General features: G+C 55.5%; 10 protein-coding genes across 10 annotated transcripts; 3 read left to right on the forward strand and 7 right to left on the reverse strand.

The window, feature by feature from the left end:
* Positions 1-187: 187 nt before the first annotated feature.
* On the reverse strand, positions 188-1,697 carry EV422DRAFT_564285 (UDP-N-acetylglucosamine transporter-like protein; the record flags this gene model as incomplete). The annotated part of the gene is made up of 5 exons (XM_053072180.1): positions 188-217; positions 296-564; positions 653-1,153; positions 1,229-1,570; positions 1,649-1,697. The coding sequence occupies 5 exons, from the start codon at positions 1,695-1,697 to the stop codon at positions 188-190; spliced, it is 1,191 nt and encodes a 396-aa protein (XP_052928628.1).
* Positions 1,698-2,397: 700 nt separating this feature from the next.
* EV422DRAFT_516799 (GDP-mannose 4,6 dehydratase) lies at positions 2,398-4,681 on the reverse strand. Its single transcript, XM_053069406.1, has 6 exons — positions 4,334-4,681; positions 4,161-4,244; positions 3,921-4,064; positions 3,443-3,840; positions 2,912-3,196; positions 2,398-2,829 (listed from the first exon to the last, which is right to left on the reverse strand). The coding sequence occupies exons 1-6, from the start codon at positions 4,464-4,466 to the stop codon at positions 2,662-2,664; spliced, it is 1,212 nt and encodes a 403-aa protein (XP_052928629.1). The 5' UTR covers positions 4,467-4,681; the 3' UTR covers positions 2,398-2,661.
* A 660-nt stretch (positions 4,682-5,341) lies between these two features.
* Positions 5,342-9,364, reverse strand: EV422DRAFT_238185 (uncharacterized protein). Its single transcript, XM_053065625.1, has 3 exons — positions 8,972-9,364; positions 8,064-8,894; positions 5,342-7,993 (listed from the first exon to the last, which is right to left on the reverse strand). The coding sequence occupies exons 1-3, from the start codon at positions 8,997-8,999 to the stop codon at positions 5,427-5,429; spliced, it is 3,426 nt and encodes a 1,141-aa protein (XP_052928630.1). The 5' UTR covers positions 9,000-9,364; the 3' UTR covers positions 5,342-5,426.
* A 978-nt stretch (positions 9,365-10,342) lies between these two features.
* On the forward strand, positions 10,343-12,701 carry EV422DRAFT_503711 (uncharacterized protein; the record flags this gene model as incomplete). The annotated part of the gene is made up of 2 exons (XM_053068370.1): positions 10,343-12,478; positions 12,615-12,701. The coding sequence occupies 2 exons, from the start codon at positions 10,343-10,345 to the stop codon at positions 12,699-12,701; spliced, it is 2,223 nt and encodes a 740-aa protein (XP_052928631.1).
* Positions 12,702-13,390: 689 nt separating this feature from the next.
* On the reverse strand, positions 13,391-15,715 carry EV422DRAFT_516811 (Metallo-dependent phosphatase-like protein). Its single transcript, XM_053069407.1, has 2 exons — positions 14,966-15,715; positions 13,391-14,792 (listed from the first exon to the last, which is right to left on the reverse strand). The coding sequence occupies exons 1-2, from the start codon at positions 15,525-15,527 to the stop codon at positions 13,711-13,713; spliced, it is 1,644 nt and encodes a 547-aa protein (XP_052928632.1). The 5' UTR covers positions 15,528-15,715; the 3' UTR covers positions 13,391-13,710.
* An 875-nt stretch (positions 15,716-16,590) lies between these two features.
* EV422DRAFT_238260 (FK506 binding protein 2, 13kDa precursor) lies at positions 16,591-17,522 on the reverse strand. The gene is made up of 4 exons (XM_053065626.1): positions 17,247-17,522; positions 17,061-17,168; positions 16,883-16,989; positions 16,591-16,813 (listed from the first exon to the last, which is right to left on the reverse strand). The coding sequence occupies exons 1-4, from the start codon at positions 17,398-17,400 to the stop codon at positions 16,742-16,744; spliced, it is 441 nt and encodes a 146-aa protein (XP_052928633.1). The 5' UTR covers positions 17,401-17,522; the 3' UTR covers positions 16,591-16,741.
* Positions 17,523-17,722: 200 nt separating this feature from the next.
* Positions 17,723-18,222, forward strand: EV422DRAFT_564291 (uncharacterized protein; the record flags this gene model as incomplete). The annotated part of the gene is made up of 2 exons (XM_053072181.1): positions 17,723-17,807; positions 17,885-18,222. 2 exons carry the CDS (start codon positions 17,723-17,725, stop codon positions 18,220-18,222), a joined length of 423 nt encoding a protein of 140 aa, XP_052928634.1.
* A 407-nt stretch (positions 18,223-18,629) lies between these two features.
* EV422DRAFT_238342 (NADH ubiquinone oxidoreductase subunit NDUFA12-domain-containing protein) lies at positions 18,630-19,723 on the reverse strand. Its single transcript, XM_053065628.1, has 3 exons — positions 19,428-19,723; positions 19,075-19,359; positions 18,630-18,995 (listed from the first exon to the last, which is right to left on the reverse strand). Exons 2-3 carry the CDS (start codon positions 19,299-19,301, stop codon positions 18,815-18,817), a joined length of 408 nt encoding a protein of 135 aa, XP_052928635.1. The 5' UTR covers positions 19,302-19,359; positions 19,428-19,723; the 3' UTR covers positions 18,630-18,814.
* A 354-nt stretch (positions 19,724-20,077) lies between these two features.
* Positions 20,078-21,221, forward strand: EV422DRAFT_564293 (uncharacterized protein; the record flags this gene model as incomplete). Its single annotated transcript, XM_053072182.1, has 3 exons — positions 20,078-20,225; positions 20,302-20,497; positions 20,561-21,221. 3 exons carry the CDS (start codon positions 20,078-20,080, stop codon positions 21,219-21,221), a joined length of 1,005 nt encoding a protein of 334 aa, XP_052928636.1.
* Positions 21,222-21,670: 449 nt separating this feature from the next.
* Positions 21,671-25,061, reverse strand: EV422DRAFT_238348 (uncharacterized protein). Its single transcript, XM_053065629.1, has 8 exons — positions 24,707-25,061; positions 24,611-24,640; positions 24,285-24,548; positions 24,075-24,197; positions 23,815-23,995; positions 23,369-23,755; positions 21,804-23,302; positions 21,671-21,714 (listed from the first exon to the last, which is right to left on the reverse strand). The coding sequence occupies exons 1-8, from the start codon at positions 24,941-24,943 to the stop codon at positions 21,712-21,714; spliced, it is 2,724 nt and encodes a 907-aa protein (XP_052928637.1). The 5' UTR covers positions 24,944-25,061; the 3' UTR covers positions 21,671-21,711.
* Between the last annotated feature and the right edge of the window lie 270 nt (positions 25,062-25,331).

Raw genomic sequence — 25,331 nt, forward strand, 5'->3', positions numbered from 1 at the left:
ATGTAAAATGAATGGGTGCAGAGATGCAGCGCTCGTGCGCGTCGCGTCGTGGCGTGTAGCGGAATGCGTGATGTTGCTTCAAAAGGAAGCCGAAGTCGGGAGAGCTAAATTTCTCGACGACCTCGCGTGAAGCTAGCAAGGAGACCATTTTCCGTTCTTAGAGGCAAATGGTTTTGCAATGCCTCCCTCAGTCCTGTCCGGATTTCGTGACAATGCGCTGTGGGAAGCAAAAAGAACATTCCGATCAACATACACGCCCCATACACGCACTCCCAAATCCCCACAAACAACCTACCTCCAACGTGCCCCCCACCTGCCCCCCTACAAACGGCTCCCTCACCCCCTTTTCCATCTCCTCCTCCTCTCCGCCCGCATCCATATCCACCTGGGATCCGCCCACATGTACCTTCTCAATCGGTGTGGAGGAGTACGTCCACACGGACGCGACGACGAGGAGCCCGCCGAGGAGGAAGGGTGGGGTGAGTTGGAAATCGCCGATGATGGAGGAGAGGGCCCCGCTGGCGATGATGGAGAGGGCTATGGCGGAGTTTTTGACGATGTTGTCTGAAGGGTGAGAGGGGGAAGTGATATGTTTAGACAGAGGAAGAGCTTGAAGGGGCGTCTTACGGAACAGAGGACCAACTTAACGTACCGGCGTATTTGATAACGGTAGCAACGAGCAACCCTCCCACAGCGCTCAGCAAAACCGCACAGGTCGTAGCCCACCCATACCCCGCAAAGAATCCATTCTCAACAATAGTCGCGCGATCATTCAGCAGGATCCCAAACACGCCGCAGAACAGCGATCCGAAACACGACAGCTGCACGTTTCTGACAAGCAGTGAGGTGGGTGTGTCCTTCAGCATTCGTTCCAGGTATACGCCCGAGAACCCGGACGAGACGCAGATCATGCCGACGGCCGCAAGGCCGATTAGGCGTTCGAAGGCTTTTGCGGCGTTGGCGGCTGTTGTCCCCGCTGTAGTGCCTGCGGCCGCTAGTGTCGCGGACGTGGAGGATCCGAGGTGTGGTAGTTGGGTCATGGCTAGACCGGCGGTCAGCACTCCCAGGGAAACCCATTGCGCCAGGGAGAGACGTTTTCGGAGCATGATGACGGAGAACACGGCGGTGGTGAGGATGCGGAGCTGAAGGGTGACTGTTCGCAATGAAAACGTCAGTTCAGCAATCCAACATATATTCCGGGGCATACAAGAGGTGAGTGAACACACACCTTGATGTGTAGTGGCATCCAACCGCGCCAATGCGAAATAGTGCAGCCAGTTCTGGATCGTATACAGGCCCGCGGGAATAGCCATCTTCGCCCAACTCGACTTTTGCCCGAACGCATCCAGGTATAACTTCCTCCCCGAACTCGCCACAGGTGCCCCCGTCCGCCCGTCCTGCCAGATGTAGATCGCAGCGCACACCAGTGCTTTTATCACCTCGGAAAGGAACACGGCCGTCGATGCGACGGCATTCCGCTCGGTTGCTGACTTCCGTGCCCACCGGAGAACCATGACCGAAATGGTGTTTTGGGCTGCGAGTGCCAGTAGGGCGCCATATTTCAGTCGTGCTGTAAGTTTTTAAGGATGAATGGTTCGTAAGCCATGGAGGGCGGATGAAACACCGGGTGATGGATGGGATGACTTACTTGCGTTCACACCACCACCTCTCGATAGTATGGGGGAATAAGCTCTCATTTTGCTGGAAGATACTGTAACAGGGGAGAATAAACCGAAAGTAACTCTACTTGCAGGCGAGGGCATCAACTGTTGTTGGTGGGAAATTGCACAAGTCAATATGTGACAAAGCACCAGTAGTGCGGACGCCAGTCTCCACCACAACAGAGCGCTATGCAAAAGCGGTGCAGTCTTCAAGTGCCATTCCCAGAGGACTCACCTGGTAGTGCCAGTCCCTTCAAATTTATGTCAGGGGGCAGATTCCGCGGAAGTTCGCAAGAAGTGACGAATATGTGCACTTGAAACTGGACGCACAGACTCAGTGAAGGGCACTCACTCTCTTTGGAGCGAGCGGCCTATGAACGCCGTTATATAGGTAGGTTAGGGTATGGGTGGTTGGCGCATGTAGATATATGCCTGTGCCGAGTGCCCGCCGACTGCTCCGGTGGACCCCACGTAATAATAAGTTCCCCAGCGGCCTGTTCCATTCTGCATTCTGCGGATTGTTCTTGCTGCTGTCATTTTTGCGAGTCGCGACAGATGCCCCCAGATGGGCCACCCGGCTTTCCACTCGTTCCCCCTTCAAGGGATTAAAGTCACGTGCTCCTGCCTCCACGCGTCGCGCTTACGTGATCCTCGCGCTGATGGAGAGGGGCGACCAAAGCGAGCGCACCGAACACCGCATAGAAAGGGTCTCTTTGAAGGGACAGTATCTTCCTTGGTCACACTGAAATATGGAATGCTCCTGCTGCGGAGGAAATGCCAGATATCACAACAAGTATCTTCTCATTCTATGATGTACTTTACTGGGTACATATGTCCGGTCCGTCTTGAATACCAAAATCGAAAAAAAAGTGTCCATTGAAAACAGATCCGCACCATGCGGTGATGCCCGTCCAAGTACAACCCTCAAAATATATAGCCCACATCACGCCCAGGAGCCGCCCACTCCCTCCCGCAGTCCAAAATACGGAAATCTTCCAGTTCAAGCGGCGCTCAAAGCCGGCCCGGCGGCTGGGTGTGTCAACTTGGCCGTTGCAGGGTCGGGAAGGTCTTGCATCACACCTGCGGGCTGGACAACCTTCTTTGAAACGGCGACTGGGCGCGGGCTGGTCGCAGCAACATCGGCGTCTACCATCTCGTTCACCAATTGCTGCAAATTGAAGATGGAGAGTCGGAGTGAATCATTCAGGAATTGATGGCTTCAAGTTGACACCCATCACACTCCAACTTACATCAAACTTAACCTTCCTCTCCCACCCCAGCTTCCGATGCGCCTTGCTCGGGTCACCCAACAACAACTCAACTTCAGCAGGGCGGTAATACCGTGGATCAATTCGTACTCGGACGGCGCCGCTCGAGGAATCGATCCCGATCTCTTTCTCGCCTTCGCCGGACCATTGGATGGTGACTCCGATCCGTGAAAAGGCTTTCTCGACGAAGGATCGGACTGTGTGTGTTTCGCCGGTGGCTAGGACGTAGTCTTCGGGTTCCTCTTGTTGAAGCATGCGCCACATTCCCTAAAAGCGAGCGCAGCGAGAGTGGGGGTCAGCGAGTGAAGCGCGCTTGATTTGTCCTGAAGAGCGCAAGCGGTAGCGAGTTCCATGCGCCAGCATACTCCGGCCCACCGCAGCCCAGCATCCTTGTCGCGAGCAGAGCGAGCACGATGTTCGTTTCATCCATCAACCGCCCATCATGCATCACCCATCCGCCCAACCAACCAGCTTCACGTCGCTCATTCACCTCGCTTGTTTTTTTTCACCTACCTCAACATAATCCCTCGCATGTCCCCAATCCCTCTTCGCATTAATATTCCCCAAATACAAACACTCCTGGTTCCCATGATGGATATTAGCCACGGCCTGCGTGATCTTCCTTGTGACGAAGGTGGCGCCGCGCCGCGGGCTCTCGTGGTTGAACAGGATCCCGTTGCACGCCTTCATGCCGTAAGACTCGCGGTAGTTGACGACGATCCAGTAGGCGTAGAGTTTGGCGACGCCGTAGGGACTACGCGGGTAGAAAGGCGTCGTCTCCGACTGCGGCGTCTCGACCACCTTGCCGTACAGTTCACTGGTGGACGCCTGGTAGAACTTGACCTTGTGCGCCAACCCGGCCGTGCGGATCGCGTCCAGTAAACGGAGGGTGCCGACGCCGTCCACGTCCGCTAAAAGAAAAAGATAACATATGTGACCAATGTCAGGCCTGCTGGAATTTATAGACAGAGGAGTGGTGGGCGAAACGCACCGGTATACTCAGACATATCAAACGACACTTTGACATGCGACTGCGCGGCGAGGTTATAGATCTCGGTCGGCTGCACTTTCGTCACGATGTGCGCGAGGTTCGTCGCGTCGGTGAGGTCGCCGTAGTGGAGGATCATCTTTGGGTCTGTTTCATATTATTCAATATTCGTTAGTGGGCGGAGTTTAATGCGATCCGGGGAACTATGGGTCGGACGGTATGCGTGATGGCAAGCGAACTTACTCTGATGTGGATCCTCATACAAATGGCTGATCCTTCCGGTATTGAACGACGACGAGCGGCGGACGATGCCATGTACCGTGTACCCTACACCCAAAAGCCCTCATCAATCACCCACTCGCCCAGACTTCACCCCCTTGAATCCATCCCCACTCGTAATCTATCACTGTACGCACCTTTACTCAGCAACAGCTCAGTCAGATAACTCCCATCCTGGCCCGTGATGCCCGTGATCAGCGCGACCTTGGCCGGGTCGGAAGGGGCGGCGAGGGAGGTTTCTTTTGTGATTTTTTCTGTTTGGGCCATCATTGTGGGGGTGTTTGGGTGTGGAGGGTGGGGGTTGTGTGCGGTAGTGATGTGGTTACGACGTGTGGTTGGAGTGTAAATGCGATTTCGCCGTGTGATGGATGATGCGGGTTTGGGAACCGATATGAGCGCGGATCTGACAGGAACGGTGAGGTTGTGAGAACTCGTTTTCGAGCGGCGGATAGGGGCCGACGATATTTATACAGGGAAGTGTGTGCGTTTGGAGAGAGGGGAGAGGGTCGATGTCGAGGTGTGAAGGGCAACCTTCGAATGGAGGGGAACGCGTGCGGGTCCTCGTAAGCACAACGCGTCTCGAGTAAGCGAGTAAGCCAGATCTTTCTTTCCATTGTTCGCTGCCGGGTGGATCACACCGCACACCTTCCCGGTCTCACTCTACTGTCAACTGCAGAGGCAAGTGCTGGATGCGAATCTGTCAATGTATACGATGTTCGTTGGCCTAAATGTAAAACCCCATCGAATGATACATCAACCCTTGACGGCAGTCAACGAGCTGGATCGGGGGCTCCTATGCGAGGCTTGAAGCGACTGCTATTCTGCTGATGTGGGCGCATACATGATATACACGACGTGGGTGGCATTAGGGTGGTCTCAGGAAGCTGATCCTTCACTGCCATAGTTCTCGCAACGCTGTAAAATCTGTTTGCTGTGAAATCTCCTCCCCGATATCCATCTTTCCCTGCCTAGCGTGCAACGTATGTATGCACAGATCCACTTTCCGCTCCCTAAAGAAAGCCGCGAAACCCCATCATCATAGAACGCACCACATCCAGAGCGACAGGTAGGAATACATTATCCACTCTACGTACATTTGAATACATCACACTGACCAACCCCCCCCCCCCCCCAAAAAAAAACAGTCCATCAGAATGTCCCGAATCGACTCTACACACATCACAACAAAAACGCCGTTCAAAAACTCCCATCCATACGCCCCTCCAAAGATCACTCCTGATACATCGGCAACCCCCTCTGCCCCCTCAAAATATCCACACTTTCCCTCCCCGCCTCAATAACAGCCTTCACAGCCCAATATGCCGCCGTGTCCTCCCCCACCGGGGTACTCCGCCACGCCTGCGCGAGTACGTCCGGCACGGGTGTGCTGTCCACGTCGGTGTGTCGGAGCTGGTGCAATGCGAGTTGGGCGGTACGTGAAGGCACGCGACGGCGGTGGGTGCAGACGCCCGCGTCCACAATCCGCTTGGCGATGTGTGCCGGTGTCGCGCGGGTCTGGAGGAGACTGTCCCGTGCTGAGCCGAGCGTGAGGGGCACGGGTAGGGATGTCGCGGTCGTGACGACCGGTGTGCCTGACGCGAGGGCAGTCACCGCCGCCTCCCTCCCTTCCTCGCCCAACACGAGGACCACATCGCTTGCATTCACCCATGCGCGACGGGCAAGGTCTGTGTTCTCGACGCGTACGGAATGGTCGGACATGCCCACGAGACGCTGCATCGTCTCGCCGACTAAGGGTACGAGTTTGGCGGTGATGTTGTGGGATGCGAGGACCGCGATCGTCGGACGAAGCAGGTGGGATTGTGCTGTTGAGACGCTGTATCCGATCAGACATACATTCTCACCCTCTTTCATTGCTTGTTCACGGAGCTCGGTAGCTGAACCACCCGTTTCTAATGTAAGGTTACGCATCCCCCACGCCGACACACGTAGCGTGCCCCGTGTGCGTCCCCGCTTTTCGAGTTTTGCGCGAACGGACAGGGAGGAGGCCAGTGTTAGGTGGATATATCTCCCGTGCGTTGCGGAGTACGTAAACGCGGCGTATGATCCGGCTTCATCCACCTCCCTCACAAGATCCACCACGGAGACTTGACTCCCCAATCGTAACGCGGAAAGGAGTCCGTACCCCGTCGGTGATTCGGCAACCAGCACGGTGGAGATATGTCGTGACTGGGCGATATACTCGATGAAACCGGGATACTGGGCCGTGCGCAGGAAATGTGGGAGGACAAAGACGTCGTGGGTGTATTTGTAGAAATGGCGACGGAGGGCGTCGTCGGCGGTTGTGAATGCAGCAACAGTCACCCGCCACCCTTGTTGCGCGAGGTCGGATACGATCGCGAGTGTGCGGCGTGTCGCGAGGGTGTCCGCGTACGATTCCAGGAGCACCATAGCGGTCATTCCCGGGGATGTATGTAATATGTTACCAAACCCCGGCCCCTTCCACCACGGCTCGAACGCCACAGCGGGTATGGGGTCGTGAGCCGGCCACGCACCTTGCTGCACCCCGGGCCACCTTTGCCGGACGAGCTCCGCAGCTTTGTCGAAATTGCTCCCCATCATCGTCCACTCCCTATCGCGTTTCTCCCACTGCCGGTACCAGTAACTGTACTCGGGTATCGTAACCCCCCAATGTCCGTTGTTGGCGATACACATCCAGAAATCGTAATCCTCCCCACCTCCATTAAACACCGGGTCGAATGTGCAGTTCCCCACCGCGGCATGGCGGTGGACGGCGCCAATGTGAATATTGTTCCCACCCCGTTGCTGCGACCCGGATTGGAACCCGACCTCCCGCTGCGTGCGCGACGCGCCGAACAGGATGGTGTAGAACCCGACGAGGGAGAGGTGTGGGTTGGCGGAGAGGAGGAGGAGGGACTGTTCGAGAGCGGTGAGTTCGAAGAGGTCGTCGTCGTCTATGAACACCTGGTAGGGTGTTTGGACCTGTTTTAACGCCAGTGCCCTTGCATGGGCTACCCCGCTCCTCCCAGTGTTCCTGACGACCTTAATACGCGGATCCAAAGCTTCCAACTCCCTCAAAACTTCCACACCATCCCCCTCGGAATGATCATCCACAACAACCCACACAAAACTCTGGAGGCTCCCCTGCAGTATCGCCCGCGCCGTCTCGTCCACAATCACTCTCCCGGGGTTATGCGTCACCGTCATCAACGTAATCACTGGTTTATCGGCCACCAATGACGCCGGCGTAAAGAACTGATTCTGCGGGCGGGCAGGGTGGATCGGGTGGTGTGTGTAACTCGGCAGACCGGGCTCGCGGGGTTCGGCGAGGGGGGAGATGGTGAATTTGGGGAGGGAGGTGAGGAGGGTTGTTGTGGGAGTGTGGGGCCGGACGAAGGAGAAGGTGGGGGAGGGATGGCCGGAGAGGTAGAGGGAGGCGGCGTGGGCGCGCCATGTTATTGCGATTAGAGTCAATGCTATGCTGCCTTCTACGAGACGTCTCATTCCAGTTGGGGTGGTGGGCTTTCCGATTTGGCTGTTGATGATTTCCCCCCCCAGAACTAGGTCAACGTTTCTAACCCTCGGTGGCGAGCCGGAGGGTGTGCTTGTTTCCGACGCCCGTAATGGGTTGTAATCCCTGTTCTCAGTGACAGCTTTGATGATCAAGGATTTCAGAAGGTAGCCGTTGGTGAGCGCGAGGATGAGTATTTGTAGGGCGGTGGCGATCGTGAGAGGCGTGTCGTTGATGACAAGTGAGGCGAGAGCGGCCAGGAGGGGCAAGAGGACGGTACCGATGGTGGTAAAGCTGGGATCTGTTACTGTGAAAGTGGGACGGGAATAAATTGGCCTTGGCACTTGCATAAGATATGTGGGCCAGCAAGAGCTTACCTGTGAGATCAGAACAGCCCCCAAGAACCAGCCCACCAAACGCACTCGCCACGATCGCAAGCACGGGCAAACTGAGTATGCCCTCGGTGAGATCTACAGGCATGAATGAGGATTCCAACAGTAAGGCGCCGAAGGCCGCGACGATGATGGATGCAAAGCTGGTTTGCAGCTTGGTAATCCAAACCGAGGACGACGATGCCGATGCCGATGCCGTTGCCGATGAGAATATTGCCGACGTCGGCTCCACGGCGCGGTCGCCAGCGACCCGCTCAGCGAACACCGCACACAGACCCGAAACCAGCGACGCAGCGATTCCGACTACGGCCTCCACCACCACACCTTCTGGCCCGTCCTCACTCTCCGAGACGCCCCACAAAGCCGTCCCACGCAGAATCCAAACATTCACAACCGAAACCGCCAAAATGACCTCCGAATGCCATTTCCGCAACCCGGCAAACGGGCTAACTGCCAGAATCCGAGTCAGGAGCAGCTGCACCTGCCACGCATTGGTAAACGTCAAGCAATCGATACTGCTCAGCGCCACATACTGCATCACGCACTGCAGCGTATAAAAAACACCAGGCACGACGGTCTTTCGGTAGTGTCGCACACCATCGGATACCACGTTCGGTAACCGCGTTATGAAAGGTGCAAAGCCCTCGTGGTGGGCGTTGATGAGGAAGAGGGTGGTGAGTTTGAGGAGTTCGGAGGCGAGGACGGCGGAGAAGAGGGATGGGAAGGCGGTTGGGTTGGATTTGAAGGCGAGGCGGATGAGGAGGAGGGGGGCTGTTTGGGAGAGGAGGGGTAGGGCGTTGGAAAGCCATGGTGAGTCTGGGAAGGAGAACATGCGGTGAGATGGGGGTTTTCAAGAGATCAGAAAGAACGAGGATACCATTGAGTTTACTTACGGGCTTTAGAGACTTGGAGGTCGAACATTGTTTTGCGCTGAAAATCGGCGGAGTCTATGCAACCTCTATCTAGCTTTGCTTCTAGGCTTCTGCTTTGGGTCCAGCAAGGCAGATACCGTTGAAAAAAACAAGTATAAGCCGTTCCCGAGGTATATATATATGCCGCAGCTTTTCGTCTATTCTATGGTGTTGCCAACACCTGCCGAATCCGTCCGGTCTCCTCGCTGGGTGGCGTCTATTCTACAAACGACTTTCTATGTACAAAGAGAAGGGAGAAGGGCAGCAGCGAGACCACTTGCGGAATCGAATGGACAGGGAGAGAAGGTGGAGTGTTTCTTGCAGAAGCAAGCACGTCCAAGGGCAACAAGGCAGCCGACCGCTGTTCCGTGCGTGTGCTCTTTCCCGACCCCAAAAATGGCGTTGCGGCTTTCTCCAAGGGGATCCGCGCGACGCGTCATTACGTAATACGGACACAACACGTGCGCCCGCCCGCCCCTTCTCATTTGCGATGCTTCCATTCCCCCTTCCCCTTCCACAGAGACTTCGCATTGCACCAGGTGACCAGGCGCTGTGCGTTCCCCCCCTGTTTGTTTTTGTTGTTCGCTCGGATTCTCGGAATAAGCCTTGCTGCTCAGCGATCACACTGGGATCTTAGCATCAATCTGCTGTTGGGTAACTTGGGTTGGCAGCCGTCCAGGAGAGCGAAATTGGTGTGATTGCATCTTCAGGTCTGATAGATAGAGTTGCAAATGCAGAATAGTTTGATATTTCGGAGGAAGAGATCTTGTGAGTGAAAGAGGCTGTCAGAGACGTTCCTCATGTACCCAATTTCTTTTTTCAGCCTGGGCTCAGCTAGAGTCTGGATGAGATTGTGGTGTAAAAAAAACACTGGTTGGGACATTTGACAGTTTTCAACTCGGGATTCGACAGCGCGATTTTGGCAGTCGAGAAATGCAGTGTCCTCCAATTCGAAGCTTTTTTCGCACTTTGTTTTCGGAGAATTTCCGTTCTTGCCTTTCCTACTCCGGCTTGGCATCGAAGCCTCGTTCGCTCCTTCGGTTTTTGCGATAAGATTATGCAACCCTGCGGCGTGGCGATCGATGATGGACTTCCTGTATAGTCTGAACTCGAAGGAGTAAAACGTCGACGACGCGGGATTCGAGTGCCATACGAAAGAACTGAGAAGTACCTTGTGTCAATCCACACATTTGCCGTTGTCAAAGAACCTCTTCGCAAACGTCAATTTCTTCCGAGTACATATCCACTGTGACGCTTGAAGAAATCGGGGCTGCTTACAGTGCCAGATTTCAACAGGTTACCTCCTCAACGAGCTAATCTTTATTCAAGCATTACGAACGAGGATCGGTCAAAATGGACGCCTCAGAGCCGGAGGACATTCCTCCTCTGGCTGATGTGCTCGCAGACGTCTCCATCGCCACGGACAGCACTTCCGTCGAAGCGAACCCATCGCCGCAATCCACTGAGCAGGCACTACCGCACGCGGAAGATTCGGACGATATCAGTGGCGATGATGTGGAGGCACTCACTGCAGATGCGGTTGAAAATGAAGCTTCACAGAAGCTAGGTGTGGAGCAAAGCGGGTCAGGGAATATAGATCCGGACGTCTCTGCGCCACAACACCCATCTGAGCCACCCGAGCCCACCGCCGGCGTGGCAACGGAGGAGGATGCGAGTGTGGGATCTGTGCCAAATGATCAGGCAGCAGCTGCAGAGAATCAAACTTCACCAATAGCCGTCGACGCTACAGCGGCATCCGACGCCTCGACTCTGTCAGGTCCGGCACGACTTCTGCCCCAGTCAGCCAACCAGCAAGATCAAATCGTGCCCGTCGCGGTACTCCGGGGTACGAGCGCCGAGCCCGATCCCTCACCCCCTCACCCCACACCGCTTGCGGACGTGGAGGGAGAGGCGCTTGTGCCCAAGACTGGGGTGAAAGAAAGCGCGATCCCCGTGCCCGTGGGGGCGACTTCAGGGTTATCCGTGAGGAATTCGAGAGCAGGAGGTGGCCTGCGTGGCACAGCGGATAAGGCTGCGGATACATTCCGTGCGGACCGAAAGCCGGGCGCTGTGGCTGCACGGGCGGGATCTTCAACGTCAACCCCTGGGACGGAGGCTGATGTTCGTCTCACTTCCCCCGCGGTTCCGGAGAGAACGCCAAACATGCATCGAAGCTCCAGCGCTCGAATGCGAGAAAAGGAGCGCGAGGAGGGGCGGATCACCATGACGGTGCTCACGCAGAGAGGGTTGGAGAGCGAAGGTAACCTGCTTCAACCCATCATTCACATTCAATACAGAACCATTCCACGCAAACACATCCGTCCCATCACTTTTCTTTTTTTTCCCGGAAATGCAGTCCGACCACCACGACCCACATCCGCAGCCCCGCGAGACGACCTATGCAGCGTCCTCGCCACCAAGCACAACCCGTTCTCGCAGTCCGACGCAGAGCTCAACAACGTGTTTCCAGCATCGTATTATTCACCCACTCGCATGAAGACGGGCGCGCCATCCAGCCCGATGAAACGAACGGCGTCGGGTGGAAGGGGATCGCTCTCGTCGCCTGTCCAATCTGAGGGATCGAGCTCCGTGGTGATGGGTAGGGGCGTGGGAAAGACGGATGGAAGCACCGATGGGAACGCAGAGAACGCCGGCCGACCCCCAAACGAGCCCCAACACCGCCCAAGCACCCTCCCCCGGCAAATCCACAAACACAAACCAGGGCCGACTCTCCCCTCCATCCCCGGCCGCCCCACCCTCCCCTGGTTCCAAAGACGCTACGGACGGCCCGGGAGTGCAGGAAGCGTCACGGGCGATGCGCATATCGATCCCCCAAAGACCGACCCCGCCGACGTGAATTTCGAGCGGGATGGGCGGGGGGATTCGAGGACTTCCGCGGCGCGATCGGCGAAATCGGGGAGAGTGGCGACGACTGCGAACGCGGGCGCTGAGCAAACGAGTCCGCCGGTGGATGCGCGGTTGTCGTCGCCGTACAGCACGCCGTTGCCGTTGGCACGGGTGCAGCCGGTGCCGTTGAAAGGATCGGTTGTGTTGGTCGTTGAGCCGGTGCTGACGTTTGGGGGGGAGAACACCTCGCGGGCGCAGAAAGCGGGAGAGGGTCGACCTCACACCAGCTACGCCTACACCTACCGCTATCGGTACGTCCATTCGCCGTCATCGACATCGCGCTCATCCACCGCCGCTCTCGGCGCGGTTTCATCCCCAGCGGACGGAGGGGTGGTGAGCGTCTCGCGCCGGCACGCGTTGCTGGCCGCGCTGAGACTGAAGCGGGATATGCGGGTGGAGGAGACGTACCTGGGCTATTCCGCCGTGGATGCACAGGAGTTTGTCCGGAAAGCCAAGTGGCGACGGGCGTGGGGAGCGTGCGGTGTGATGAACCTCGACGCCACCCACGGGAGACCTCCGTCCAAAGCGGCCGGTGAAAACCCCCACATCCTGACGCCCGCAGAGGCCCCGCCGCCACCCAAAGTGACGGTGGTGCTCTGGCCCCGAGTTGCGCCGAATGCTCAGAATACCCAGCAGCCACAACTACACCCGCAACACACACATACCTCCCCGCTGCAGTTCCAGCCCCTGCTACACCACCCGTCCCAAAACGCTGCAGCCACCCTTGCTGCCCATACAACCTCCCTCCGCACACCCCCCAGCCACTCCACCGACCTCGACCTCCTCGCCTTCTCCGACGACATAGCCACGTCCGCGGCAGTAAGGGCACAGGCGTTGAACCCGACGTTCAATAACGTGCACCCTGCGCAGCTGACGTATGGGATTTTGGGGAGGGTGCATTGGAGGGAGAGGGATGGGAGGATTGGGGGGTGTCATTCGCCAGAGGTTCTGGGTGGGATTAGGGTGGGGAGGAGGGGTGGGGGCGGTTAGGGTGGCGGGTGTAGGATGGTAGGTCATTTTGGAGTGTTCTCGATGGGAGGTTGGGTGTGATAAGAGTTGGATAGGATATAGGAGTAGCCATTTTCGTTGTAGCTTCCATCCTCATGATAGGTAGGATGAACTTCTTTTAACTGTCACAACTGAGGGTGTTACTGTTGGCTTGTTCGTTGGGACGGTCGAGTCCTACCCCCCCTTCCCAGCTCCTGCCGAATGCGCTGCATTTGAACGTTTGGGAAGTGCGATTTCAGCAAATGTCCGGGTCGGTCATACTGAACGACTTCAGATCCCATCATTATCCTCGACCCCGCATGACCAGGGACGAGTGACACGGTTGTTGAAGAGTGAGTGCACCTCAAGCGCCGCCCGCAGTGGTTTCCTCAACACTGTCCACACAGTGTAATCGCCCTGCGCTCTTATGGAACGTTGGAGCATCGGGGTCTTCAGGCTGACTGGTCAGCCTTATATCACGCACTTGTCGGCATACTTTTGATGAGATGGCATAGTAACTTATTAGTGAGGCGGCGCGATACGTGCAAAATTGCATTCTCCCTTCCACAAGGCAAATGAGCGTATACATAAGAGCAGGGTAATGTGACATGAGACAGCAAGGATGCGTGATATGGTCTAGCAGATGATCTATTAGGGGGGTGGGGGGCGAGAGTCGCCCGGTACGTCTACAGATGAATTGCAAATTATGTACTTCTCAAACAGCTAAAGTCTATATGCGTGTATGTGGTATGTGTGTGTGTGGAGATCGGGGTGACCTTCTTCGAATTCGCATGCTCTACATTCGGATCCGCAAAAATGTGAAACGCTTAGTGGGTGGCGGTGGTGTTGGCAACGGGACCCCAACGTCCTTGAATCTCAGCCTTGAACGACGGCTTGGTGCCCAGGTAAGTAGCAAGAGCATCGGCCATGACTTCACCGGCGGGGCCAGCAACAGGGGAAATGATATTGTCGCCTCCTCCGAGGATAAAGTCGTTAGTGGCAATGACGTAGGTCTTGGCGGGGTCGATAGCGCTTCCGTCCTTGAGAAGGGTAGCGGTCGTGATACGAGAGCCGGCGGGCTTGCTGACGTCGTACGTGAAGTGGACACCGCCCCATTGAGGGGTGGACAGCATCTTCTTTCCATCGGCGCCGGTCAGGTCAGCGGTGCGGTCGAGGAGGGCCAGGACCTGTGCGCCGGTGTAGGAGAAGATGTTGATGGTGTTTCCGAAGGGGAGGACGGTGATGACGTCGGCGTAAGTGACGGGGCCGGAAGGGATGGCGGCGCGCAGACCGCCGGCGTTGGTGAAGGCGATGTCGGCCGAGGGGGCGGAGAAGAGCATGGAATCCGCGACGAGGTCGCCCAATGCGCATTCGCGGACGCCGCAGCCTTCGACGGGGAAGGGGCCGTCGGCCTGACCTACGATGCGCTCAGTCATGGGCTTGAAGGCCTCACGCCATTGGGCGACCTTGATCGCAGTCGCGTTGTCCTTGGGGATAGCAGCGTCAAGACGGATGGCTTCACCGCTGAGGTTGAGCAGCTCGTCGGTGTTGGCGTCCCATTCGAGATCGACGTGGCCGAGGTAGTCGCCGTAGCGGTGGTGCTGGATGATGTAGGTGGGCTTTCCGTCCAAGTTTGTAACGGAGGTGGGGTAGGGTCCAACGACGCCGGGGAGGGAGGCGTTGTTGAGGAGGAGGGAGTGGGAGTGACCGCCAACAATGAGGGACAGACCGCGGGTGTTTTCGGCGAGATACTTGTCGTCGGCGTAACCGTTGTGGGACACTGCAATGACACGGCGGTAACCTTTACGGTGCAGCTCGTCAATGTAGCGTTGAACAATAGGGACGGGGTTGTAGAACGATGTGTTCCTGGCGCCAGTGGCGATCGACGCCGTGGTGTTGGTGATGTAACCTTGAAAGTAACAGGAATTGGGCAAAATGAGTTGGGAGGCTCGTAAATCGAAGAATCGAAGAAACCGCGAAGCGAAGCGATGGGCTTCCCAAGAAATGCGATAATGACTGGAGCGCGTTCGCTCCGGGAAGCCCGTCCTCGTCTCCCGCCCCACGCCCCACATCGAAACTCACCAATGACACCGACACCGTAGTCACGGAGGATGGTGTAAGGCTTAACACCGGCCTCCTTCAAGATGTGACCATCGCCCTTCTTAAAGTCAATGTTTGAGCTGACGACGGGGAAGGTCAGGTTCTTGAAGAACTGGGCGGCGTATTCAACACCCTTGTCGAACTCGTGGTTTCCGATGGCCATAGCGTCGTACTTGAGCTCGTTCATGATCTCGACAGACTTTTGACCACCGAACACGTTGAAGAAGAGGGTTCCCTGGAACTGGTCACCCGCGTCCAACAGGACGACGTTGTCCCTCTCCGCCCTGTACTTTTGCACCAGGTGGGCGATACGGGCGGCACCTCCGACACAGTTGTTGGCAGCAATGTCCTTTGGCCTGCAGTCGGTACCTCCAAGGTTGAACTCGTCAAAGTGGGCGTGGATGTCGTTGGTGGCGAGGATGGTCATGTTGTTCTTCTTGCCGTGGTGGGGGGGCTTCTGACCGCCGCCGCATTTCTTTGTGACTGGGGCGGCGTAGGAGGTGGCGGCCAGCGCCAAGGAAATGAGAGCGAGCGAGAGCTTCATTTTTGAGGATATACTACTGTAAGTTAGAAGGAGCAGGAGGGGTATGTGAAGGTATGAAGTCTGCGATCTCGAAGCCAGCTACGGTCAACGCAGGGGTTTCAACGATTCGTGGGAATGGAGTTGGACTGGAGCGGGGGCGGGGGGGGGTGAGGGCGGCAAATATAAGGAGGGCCCCTCTTACATAGTTGGTATACAGTAGCAGTAGTAGTAGTAGTAGTCCGCAAAGTTTTCCTCTGCGCTCATATCATACTACATACTGTACATACTACCGGGCCGATATGGGGGGGGGCGGCTGGCGACAACTCTTCCCCAGATCCTCAGCCTCCTCAGCGTAGCGCGGAAGACCCCTCGCAACGACCACTAAGCGCACAACTCAAGTGATCGCGCCTGATGCTGCGGCCACAACCCGTTGCATTGCATGATGCTCGCATGCCACTCGTTTTTTTCACTCGGTTGGCATCGATATCTAATCACAACGTGTTACACTCACTGTGCGCTGTGCAGTTGCCAGTGTGGGATAAGATCCACCCATCCATCCACGGATTCCACCCCCCCCCCCCCCCCCCTCCAAGCCATGCCCCCACCCGCCTGTTACCATTATAGACACAACCCCGCCTGTCAAAAGGCGTCCCGCGGAGAAATCACCCCCCCAACCACGCTCCCGTCAGAAATGATAAAATTTTGCTCCAGAAACAACGCTCATCAACGCCCACACACAGACAGAGACGGGGGACCGATCGATTAATGAAGAACTCCTCGCAACACCCTGAATTTGCAAGTCCGAAAACTTGTGGAGACGTCGTTCCACTGTGGTCGTCGCAGAGTGTGTGGAGACGATTTCCTGCGCTGTCAAACTCCAAATGGGAGCTGTTACGTTCAATTCGCATATGCTTGTGCGAATACAGTAGATAAGCCCAGACGATGTAGCATTTTCGGTGCAAAGAAAAAGTCTAGCGCGCCTTTTAATCGTGTGCTGTGGGCTTCTGGGAGACGGTTGTGACCGGTTCGGAGTACAGGTCTGGACCCAGACAAGGACGATATTGAGCTTCTGATGAAACGCTTTGTGGGTGCTACATGTCCTCTAACAGCGCCAGGAATCCCGTATCACACGTACAAGGAGCGCATGCACCAGACGGAATCCCTTGAAAAATCCAAGGCTACGGTCGCAATTTGCAACCCGGTCTATTCTTCATTCACCCAATGCAGATCCGCTTCTACAACTCGTTACGCACATTCTTGATCTCCAACAATTCCGTCTCAAATACCAGAGTTGCGCCGGCGGGAATCTGCAAAAACAAAACCGTCAGCTCCACTAATTTACCTCTCACGGATTACGTAGAAAGCAATGCACATACCTTCGGGGGAGCGCCCCGGTCACCGTAGCCGAGCGAAGAAGGGATGACGAGCTTCCTCTTTTCGCCGGGGCACATGTCCAGGAGGCCTTGGTCCCAGCCCTTGATAACTGCAACATCAAAGATAGTGAGCGATTGGCCTGGGCAGCAAGTTAGACAAACTGCGGTAAAAGCGGTGTACCTTGTCCGGCTCCAACGGTGAACTCAAACGGCTGGTTGCGGTCGAGGGAGGAGTCGAACTTCTCTCCGGTCGAGTACAAGGTTCCGGTGTAGTGCATGGAGAGCTTATCTATTCGCAATAGAGTCCATCAGCATCTCCTTTCAAACAAACCACCCCATCCAGTCGCACCACCCTTCCATTACTCACCGCCCTTTTGAGACTTCCGGGTGCATTCTACTTTGTGCTTGACGCCAATTTGCAAGGAGGTGACGTCCCGCTTCTTTTCGGCTGCAACGAGGGGCAGCGACACCAGGAGGGTGGCGAGGAAGGCCGCGAGGAAGAGGTAGAGGGAGGATCTCATTGTTGCGGATGAGGTGATCTACGAACGGTGATTCCCAGAAGTGCAAGCGGCTGGCAAGCGGCAAACGCTTTCCCATGCACGCGTTTGGACTCTGGCGGAAGGCGTGTGACGTGGCAACACCACTGGAAAGACTGGAACGTCGAAAAGGCACTCCGCCATTGCGCTGCTGCCCAACTTCAAGTTCCTACACCACCACTCCCAAGTTCGCCAGCCCGAAAGCCCGCTTACAGCTCGTGAAAGCAGTGACTTGCTTCCCAGCTCATATACACCCACAAAAAACCTTCAAACGGGAGCCACTTCATCGGCAGAGCCCTTTCCGGAAATGTCAGCTTCCGAAAAGCTGCCTATCTACTTTCCTTTCCCCGAAAGCTTCGCCCGAAACATCTCTACAGAAGTCCGGTCAATAGGTCCGTTCGCTCCCGGCCGGCCTCTTCGTCCAAGCTCCGCATCCAAACTCTGACTCCATCTCTCTTTCCATACTCAGCCGCCGGCCTCGGAACAGAAGGTCTACAAGATCACGCCGACAAAATCGCGGCCGGTTTCAAAAACGTGGGCGATGGCATGGACAGCGCCGGGCGGAGTATCAAGACCGGCTTGATCATCGTCGGGGTCGGGATCGGGATCGGGTTGACGGTCATGGGCGCTGGGATCGTGTTGCAGGCGATGAATGATCGAAGGTGGGCAGATGAGAGGTGGGCGAGGAAGACGAGGAGGAGGAGAAGGAGGGTGGAATCTGAGGATGAGATTGGAAGTGATGATTGTGAGGAGGAGAACGAGGACGACGGTACGGGAGTGAAAGGGAGGAGGAGGAATCAAGTTTAGACAAGGAAAGAATAGTTGGAAGCGCAAGGGCGGATGTGGCATGTAGGTCGACGTATCGCTCGCATATCGCTCACATCTGCGGCTGCGGAAACTTGAGATAGTTTGTAGATATCCCATTGGGGAGTTTTTGGGTACTGCTCTGGGAAATATGTAGGGAATGGAAATAATGCATGGTCTCCTGCTCGTTGCGGCCACAGTGAATCCGACTGGTGCTGCGGTCATCAAAAATCACATCGGTCTGCTGAAAAGCAGAGTGTACCAAGTGTTTCCGAGTACGGATGTCTTCGCTGGCGAGCCAATTGCGCCGGTCCTCAAGCAATCGTCAATATCGCCCGAACCGGAATGCTTCTCGACGCAAGCTGGCCATGTCACATTTATCCCTCTTGTTCAGCTGTCCAGTTGTCCCATCTCTTCGCCATTAACACTCTGCGTGATGATCTGTCCCCAGTCAACGCTGACCGTCGAGAGCAATCCCTCCCCCACCTGCCCCAAAAACCAGAATCGCCATTTCCACAATCCTCTCCAACAAAACAATCTCATTGAAACACATCTTTCATTTCCAATTCCATGAAGACGGGGTATACGACGCTCTCTATCCCTGACGCTCCTTCGTCCCCGGAGTCCACGACGTAAACTTCGGCACCGTTGTGCTGTACGGCTTATAGGCGCCGCGACTCCCCGTCAAGTTCTCGAGGTGCTTGCCCGTGAAGAAGGGCTTTGGCACCGTTTGTGCAGTCGGGATGTCGTCGGTGATGTGGTGGATCCATTGGTGCCTGTGATTAAAGGATCGGGCGTAAGTCGTTGATTTTCGGAGGGAAACACACCACTTCTGCTCGGACAATCGTTTCGCACCATTCTGGAGGGATTTGCGAAGGGTCCGAGTTCCACCTTCCATACTCGATCCAGCGGTCACGCAGGACGATATCCTTCGGGTTGTAGTAGTAGTTGTTTCCATATTCGTCTGTGCCGGCATGTGTTCCCACGCGCGGTTGGTCGCTAAAGAGAAGGAAACAGACATGAGAGTCCGTAAATAGCGTTCGGATTGCGAGTGCAGGGTGAACGGGCCCTGCCCCGGACATACATGGACATAATTTGCCTCAGCGTGCGCTTGAAGCCGTTCTTACGGAGGGCGAGCAGCTGTGGGACGTCCCATTGTGTTTAGCCAGCTGATTTGAGAGTAGCAATATTTTGCGAAAATCACCTACCGTGCCACGCCCGACTGGAAATTGGCCATAGAACAGAGTGCGATTCGACACAGGTTAGCATACTGAACCCGAGCCTGAAGCCCGCCTCCTGTGAACGTACCGTCCATCCATGTTGTTGCCATCTTGCGGTGTTTGTGTTTTGTGTGCCGAGAGGATGAGGCTACTGTGACTTGGTTGAAGGCCGTTGTGCAGAATCCTTGCGCTCGCTCGACAGGAGTGTGGGGCCGCCGCGTGTTCTCAAGTAGCCCCGGTCTCTAACGCCAACGCGTCTCGACTTCCCCAACACAACTCCGTCGATTGTCACGAACGGAGCAGGGCCCGGAGTTGCCAGGCAAAGAGTATGTAGCACACACACTGTACATGCGTAGGGAAAGTAAGGCGAATACCGTTGTGTGCCAATATGTACAGTACATGTTTCTGATCAAGCCGCGGGCAGAAGTTGCGCTATGAATCCTGTGATCCGACCTGCGAGAAGGGGCGAGTGTCGCAAACCGTTTGATGCCGTGATGACGCGCGCGGGGCACTTTTTGGGAGGAACCACGAGCTACGTACATACTCATAAGAATACTGGGACGGTGGGTACCCTTCGCTCGAATACCGTCTAAAGCTTTCGCTACTTCATTGCGCACTTCGGCCTGCGACCGTCCACCATGTTCCGTCGGATACACCGCATTTCCTCTGCGATAATAGCAGCCCTCGCATATGGTTTGTTGATGGGAGCAGTCCAGAGTCGCATGCTCCACTTTCAACCTCCAAGACCCTTTGATACGACCGACTGCAAAGGACTGTCTATGTATGGTAAGCCTGCCCTCTCGTCCCGGGTTCTTTTACTTGTGTGGTTTTCTTTCCGGCTGAAGTCTTTCGAACCTTACAGGCCGCCTGGAAAAGAAGTTCGAGCCGTCAGATATGGTGTGGCAGCCTTCTACAAATACCTTGTTCGTGGTCAGCGACGGTGGCAAAATCGGCGGTCTGACGAATATTGGAACACCGGATGGGTCGGGGACTCCGGCTGAGATATGGGACCTTGGCGGAGACTTTGACCTTGAAGGGTGTACGCTGGTGGCGGGAAGGTAAGAACACTTACGGTGCGTTGCAGATAGAGAGCACATTGATTGACTGTTGGCGCTTTCCAGGGACGATTTCATATATCTAGGAAACGAGGTTCCCGCCAGCATTGTAGAATATAACCTCAAAACCTCCTCCGTTACCCGTCGATGGGACCTGCAAGCAACATTCGATGCCCACCCAGTTGCCGACCCCGACGCCAAAGCCGACAACAACGGCCTGGAATCCCTCGTCTTCATGTCCTCCCCCGATGTCAAATCCGGCGGCTACTTCTACGCCGGGCGGCAGGCCGACGCCCAGATCTTCGTATACGACATCCCGCTGGACGACCCATCGGGATCAGCTACATTGATGGGGATCATTGACCCGCCTGGGCAGGGATACGACCTGTCCGCAATGACATTATGGCGAAACAATCTATGGCTGCTCTACGACAAGCCCAAAGAGCTGCGAGCAGTAGAATGGAGCAACGCGATGCTCAGCCCGACCGCCCGGCCGGTGCAAAAGGTCAATGCGAAGGGGTTGCAGAACACCAGGGTCGGGACCCTGTCGTTCAGCGTGCGCGGGCAAGAGGCGATCCAGTTCGTGCAGGACCCGCAAGGGAAGCAGTGGGTTTTTGTCGGCGTAGATCCGCCGAAGCGGAAGGGGCCCAAGGATCTCCTTCGGTTTGAGCTGGAGGAGTTTTTTGATTGTTTCGCGGATGCTGGCACGGCTGCTATCCCTCCGTAGATATTTGGCGTAAGCTTCAACTCGGAATGAAACCACTCACTAGATCTGCAACCTGTACATATTCGCACATACCGCTTGAACGGCCCCGCCACTGGGGATGGCCGGAAATATATACCAACTGACGCGTTGAAAGAGGACTTCATTTCGTTCATTAACTGGCAAAAAACACCAAAATATTCCTGACCACCCTCACCTCACACGGCCTCCGAGAGTGATTCGATGCGGAAGCTGGCTAAGTGTCATAGAACGAGACAAACGTCAAAACCAATCAAGGAAACGAAGCAGTCCGCGAAAAAAAAACATACAATATATATACACGTTTCTATGTTGGGCGGAAAAGGTTCGGGCGATGCACAGCTCCCAAGTAAGGGATGCACATCTTCCAAAAAAAAAAAGATAGGGGAATAGGGGCGAAGGGGTAGCCTCCTCTTGGGGGTATTGAGATTGGTGATACTACATCATGTGGATGTCGGAGTTCGCGCCATTGCTTCTACTTCCTGGTTATCGAGGTAGGAGGTCAGTCAGTGGAATTCGGTGCATGGCGGGTACCAAATGAGGTTTGGCCAGGAGCCCTTTTCGTACCTGCTGCATCGCATCAAACATGGCTGCAACCTCGGCGTTGCCAGGTTGGGCACCGGTAGTGGCGCCATTCGTGGGCGGTGTGGCGGTCCCGTTCTGCGGCGTAGACGACCGTGGCTTTGTTGCGTCGTCCTTCTTCACTTCAAACGGCCATGAAGCCGTGTTCTGTCCGCTCTTCGGGATCAGATGTGACAGTGCGGGTGATTCGGGAAGTGGCCGGTCGGGTGAATGTGTGTGCTGCCCGTTTGGTGCTGTTGTTGAAGATGGGGAATGTCCAGAGACTTTGGCGGGTGACATGCCACCTTTTCCTTTCCGATCGGAGTTGTTATGGGAATCCGGTAATGTCTTTGGTGATCCAGCGGATTCCGATTCCGATGTCCTCGACGTCCGCTTGATGGACTCATCCAGCTCAGCAGCCATGTCGTCATACACCGACATGATGTTTGCAGCATGGCTTGACCCACGACGAGGAACGGATGGCTGGCGAATGGCGGCACCCCCGGACGATGTCCGTCTCCGCAGAATCTGTTCGAGGCCAGAGTCGTCATATTTCCCTTGCGGCGATGGAATAGGCAGCGAGTTGGGATCTGGCGGTGCATGCAACCCGCTTTTCATCTTTTGCTCCAGTGCCCGCAATTTACCAACATCCGCTCCACCTCGGATAATTTCCTCCAAATATTGTTCCATCGTCTCAATATTCGTCTTTGTGCTGGTTTCCGAGTCTGGTGAGGCTCCATCACTGAGAGGTGATGTGACCGACGAGACCGCCGACCGATGTTGGACCGCTGACAAATGCGGGCCATTCCTGTATTCGTTGTGTGGTCGTGGATCCACGTTATCGCGCGGCGGTGGCAACTTGGAAAGGTTCTGGGGACCGTTGCTGTCCGATCCCCGATTTGCCGGTATCGGCAATGGCTTATCAAGGCCTTGTTGTGAAGAGGGAACGCTGTTTGGATCGTGATGTAATGAGCTCTTCCGAGACGTCACGGCTGGTGTTGGAACGGAATCGGGGGCCACCGCGGCAGATGGTTGCGAGAAGTTTCCTCGATGTGAAGCTCCCACACGTTGGGGCTGTACCCGATTCGCCGAAGCCCCGTCACCATCGCCATGAGAGTGCCCCGGTCGAAGATCGTTTTGGGATGTCTGCCGGCTGTGCATCGCGCTATTCACAATGTCACTCATACTCTGCGTCCGCGAGATGTCGCTGTCCATAGTGTCGCTCGAATAGCTACTTCCCAGCTGCATGTCGCGTAACATCCCGCTGTCTGCGTGTTCTACCGCTGCTGGTGCCTCTTTCAAAAAGGCGGGCTTCGAGGTTAGGATGTTTTGGATGTTGGCTTCGTCGCGAGCTTCGCTTGCCTCTTCGGCGGGCTCGGTCGGTTGGGTTGGCGCTGGCCCATAGCCAATCCATACTCTGCGCAGTAAGAAGTCGATTTCCTCAGTGCTCCCTTGCGCTGACATCAATATTGGGTATAGTTTCTCAGCTTCCTCCCTCTCGGTTTCTACAAGCATTTGGATGAATTCGTTAGCAAAAAGATTGATTTAATGAATGGAAAGACGGTTCCCACCTTGGTTCTCAAAGATTGAGCTCAGCGTATATCGGTACTGGGGATGTGGTGTCAGCTTGAACTTTTTGATAGCGACCTCGGTCATCTCTCCAACGGTGGTGTTGCTATTGACCCCAAGTGTCTTGTACGTTCGCATCTGACCAGTAGGATCAGAATTGTCGTACATAAATATCCGGATCAAGTGGTAGTTCTTCTCAAACAGATTGAGCTTCTTGTTGATGAGGACTTTGATGATGTTGTCGTCGGTAAGCCGTACGCTGCTCTTGCCCTCCGAGCTGTTGACCACCTTCGAGACGGAAGCCGAGTCGCCTACGCCCGGTAGGTTTTTGTGCCTCAGCTCCTCCAGGACGTCATATACTTTATCGTTTTCTCCCAATCGTCGCTCCTCTGCTTAGGAAGTTAGCATCTGCGGGCGACATATATATAGTGCATAACGGTGTCCTTACGTGCATCCATGTGAAGAACGCTCACATAGTACTCATCCGGTGTCACCCCTGGCACTCGGAATCGTTTTAGTGCCGTAACGAGGAGCTCTTTCGCGGTCAATGTTGGGGTCAACGCGACGGATTTGAACGTCGCCTTCAGATCAACGTTTCCGGCATATATCCGCAGGACGTTGATCGGGTCCTGGTTCCGGTGCGAGCGATAGGTGTTTAGCGATTCCAGTTCTCAAAATTTATCATTCAATTGTGGGAGGAATTAGTACCTTTGCTGTTTGCGGTTGCTCAAACGCTTTATCCAGAGTCGGCCGTTCCAGCGATCTCGTAGACGACCTTGTGGACGACGACGAAACGCTGTCCTTCGCTTTTTTCGATCGCGAAAGAAGTTTCTGTTCGGCCATAAGGCGGACATGCGAGAAAATGAGCGAGGGGGTCTTCGGCAAATTTGACGCGCGTGATCAAACGCCTATGCTTACCGACAAAAAGTTTCGACTTAAAGACGCGGTGTTCGGTTTCTGTCTTTGCAACGTGTCCGCAGCTGGAGGTTCCTCATCTTCACTCGACCCCTCTGACGATTCATCATCGGTGCAGTAGATGTACTCCACAAAGTTCTCCGGAAACACAATGTTCCTACGGCTCCCAGGCGGTACAGGTGTGATGGGCCGCATGTCCTCCTCGTGGATTGCAGATACCCCAACATTCTTGAATTTATTCAATCGTGCCAGCCGCTCTGATGGTGTCTGCAGGACGCGAAAGTCAGCAGCGGTAGGACTAGATGGGGCAAGTCCAAGTAAGTGCGTACCTCGATATTCTCTGCTGGTATATACCCTATCTGGAAGCGAAATAAGACTAAGCAACTGGTTCCCATTACGACGAGCGCGCCAAAATGCTGCCTGACCTCATGGGTTTTCAAACACTTGACCAACCACCAGTAGGAATTGGAGTCGTCCAGCAACTCCAACGAATCCCCTTTTAGCACGCAGACTTGGCCCTCCAAGTTCGCAATGAAAGTATGCAAGGCATAGACTAAGCCAAAGTCGATAGGCTCCTGGATGTCCTCAATTTCCGCCCGCAGGTAGGCCTCCTCGTCCAACTCATCCTCGTCGGGATTCGTGGCGTAAACGGGGCCGGACATTGCTCCCAAACTCGGTTTTCGTAGGTATATGTGTAGCGAGAAGTTTTTATGCTTTGGGGGCTATTACGGTTCAAAGGTCGCATGCAATTACCCCAACACAGCGCGATTGTTGCCCTTTCCCGTCGAGATCGGGTGAGTTGCGCGCAGGAATAAACAGAAGATTCCGGTCGATGCTGGCTGTTTCCAGGGAATGAGACAGGATGGGCACCGGATATATACAGACGGTCGCAGACGCAGATGGGGGTGGACAATACAGTTGCGGCGCACAATGCGTTTGGATTGAGAGTTCGAATAGTGGCTTCAGGTGATAAAACGAGTGAGGGTCAAATGCGCCGCCGGCTCAACGGGTTGGTGCGCCCTTGGGTCAAAAATGGTGGGTCCGAAAACA

This window comes from Fimicolochytrium jonesii (assembly GCF_025526975.1).
Source record: "Fimicolochytrium jonesii strain JEL569 chromosome Unknown EV422scaffold_3, whole genome shotgun sequence".
NCBI lineage: Eukaryota > Fungi > Chytridiomycota > Chytridiomycetes > Spizellomycetales > Powellomycetaceae > Fimicolochytrium > Fimicolochytrium jonesii.

What these genes read in the sequence shown, in the direction of transcription:
- EV422DRAFT_516799 (XM_053069406.1), bottom strand. Translation starts at nt 4,466, where the DNA reads ATGATGGCCCAAACAGAAAAAATCACAAAAGAAACCTCCCTCGCCGCC. An exon ending in TGAGCTGTTGCTGAGTAAAG is followed by an intron (nt 4,245 to 4,333) that starts GTGCGTACAGTG and finishes TTTTGGGTGTAG; the next exon opens with GGTACACGGTACATGGCATC. An exon ending in GTATGAGGATCCACATCAGA is followed by an intron (nt 4,065 to 4,160) that starts GTAAGTTCGCTT and finishes AATATGAAACAG; the next exon opens with ACCCAAAGATGATCCTCCAC.
- EV422DRAFT_238185 (XM_053065625.1), bottom strand. Translation starts at nt 8,999, where the DNA reads ATGTTCGACCTCCAAGTCTCTAAAGCCC. An exon ending in CCTCCAAGTCTCTAAAGCCC is followed by an intron (nt 8,895 to 8,971) that starts GTAAGTAAACTC and finishes TCTCCTTCCCAG; the next exon opens with ACTCACCATGGCTTTCCAAC. An exon ending in GGGCTGTTCTGATCTCACAG is followed by an intron (nt 7,994 to 8,063) that starts GTAAGCTCTTGC and finishes CCACTTTCACAG; the next exon opens with TAACAGATCCCAGCTTTACC.
- EV422DRAFT_516811 (XM_053069407.1), bottom strand. Translation starts at nt 15,527, where the DNA reads ATGAAGCTCTCGCTCGCTCTCATTTCCTTGGCGCTGGCCGCCACCTCC. An exon ending in CTACGGTGTCGGTGTCATTG is followed by an intron (nt 14,793 to 14,965) that starts GTGAGTTTCGAT and finishes GTTACTTTCAAG; the next exon opens with GTTACATCACCAACACCACG.
- EV422DRAFT_238260 (XM_053065626.1), bottom strand. Translation starts at nt 17,400, where the DNA reads ATGAGATCCTCCCTCTACCTCTTCCTCGCGGCCTTCCTCGCCACCCTC. An exon ending in CCGGAAGTCTCAAAAGGGCG is followed by an intron (nt 17,169 to 17,246) that starts GTGAGTAATGGA and finishes TATTGCGAATAG; the next exon opens with ATAAGCTCTCCATGCACTAC. An exon ending in ACCGGGGCGCTCCCCCGAAG is followed by an intron (nt 16,814 to 16,882) that starts GTATGTGCATTG and finishes TTGTTTTTGCAG; the next exon opens with ATTCCCGCCGGCGCAACTCT.
- EV422DRAFT_238342 (XM_053065628.1), bottom strand. Translation starts at nt 19,301, where the DNA reads ATGTCCGGGGCAGGGCCCGTTCACCCTGCACTCGCAATCCGAACGCTA. An exon ending in TCGCAAATCCCTCCAGAATG is followed by an intron (nt 18,996 to 19,074) that starts GTGCGAAACGAT and finishes CTTTAATCACAG; the next exon opens with GCACCAATGGATCCACCACA.
- EV422DRAFT_238348 (XM_053065629.1), bottom strand. Translation starts at nt 24,943, where the DNA reads ATGTCCGGCCCCGTTTACGCCACGAATCCCGACGAGGATGAGTTGGAC. An exon ending in TAAGTCGAAACTTTTTGTCG is followed by an intron (nt 24,198 to 24,284) that starts GTAAGCATAGGC and finishes ATGGCCGAACAG; the next exon opens with AAACTTCTTTCGCGATCGAA. An exon ending in CGTTCTTCACATGGATGCAC is followed by an intron (nt 23,756 to 23,814) that starts GTAAGGACACCG and finishes CTTCCTAAGCAG; the next exon opens with AGGAGCGACGATTGGGAGAA.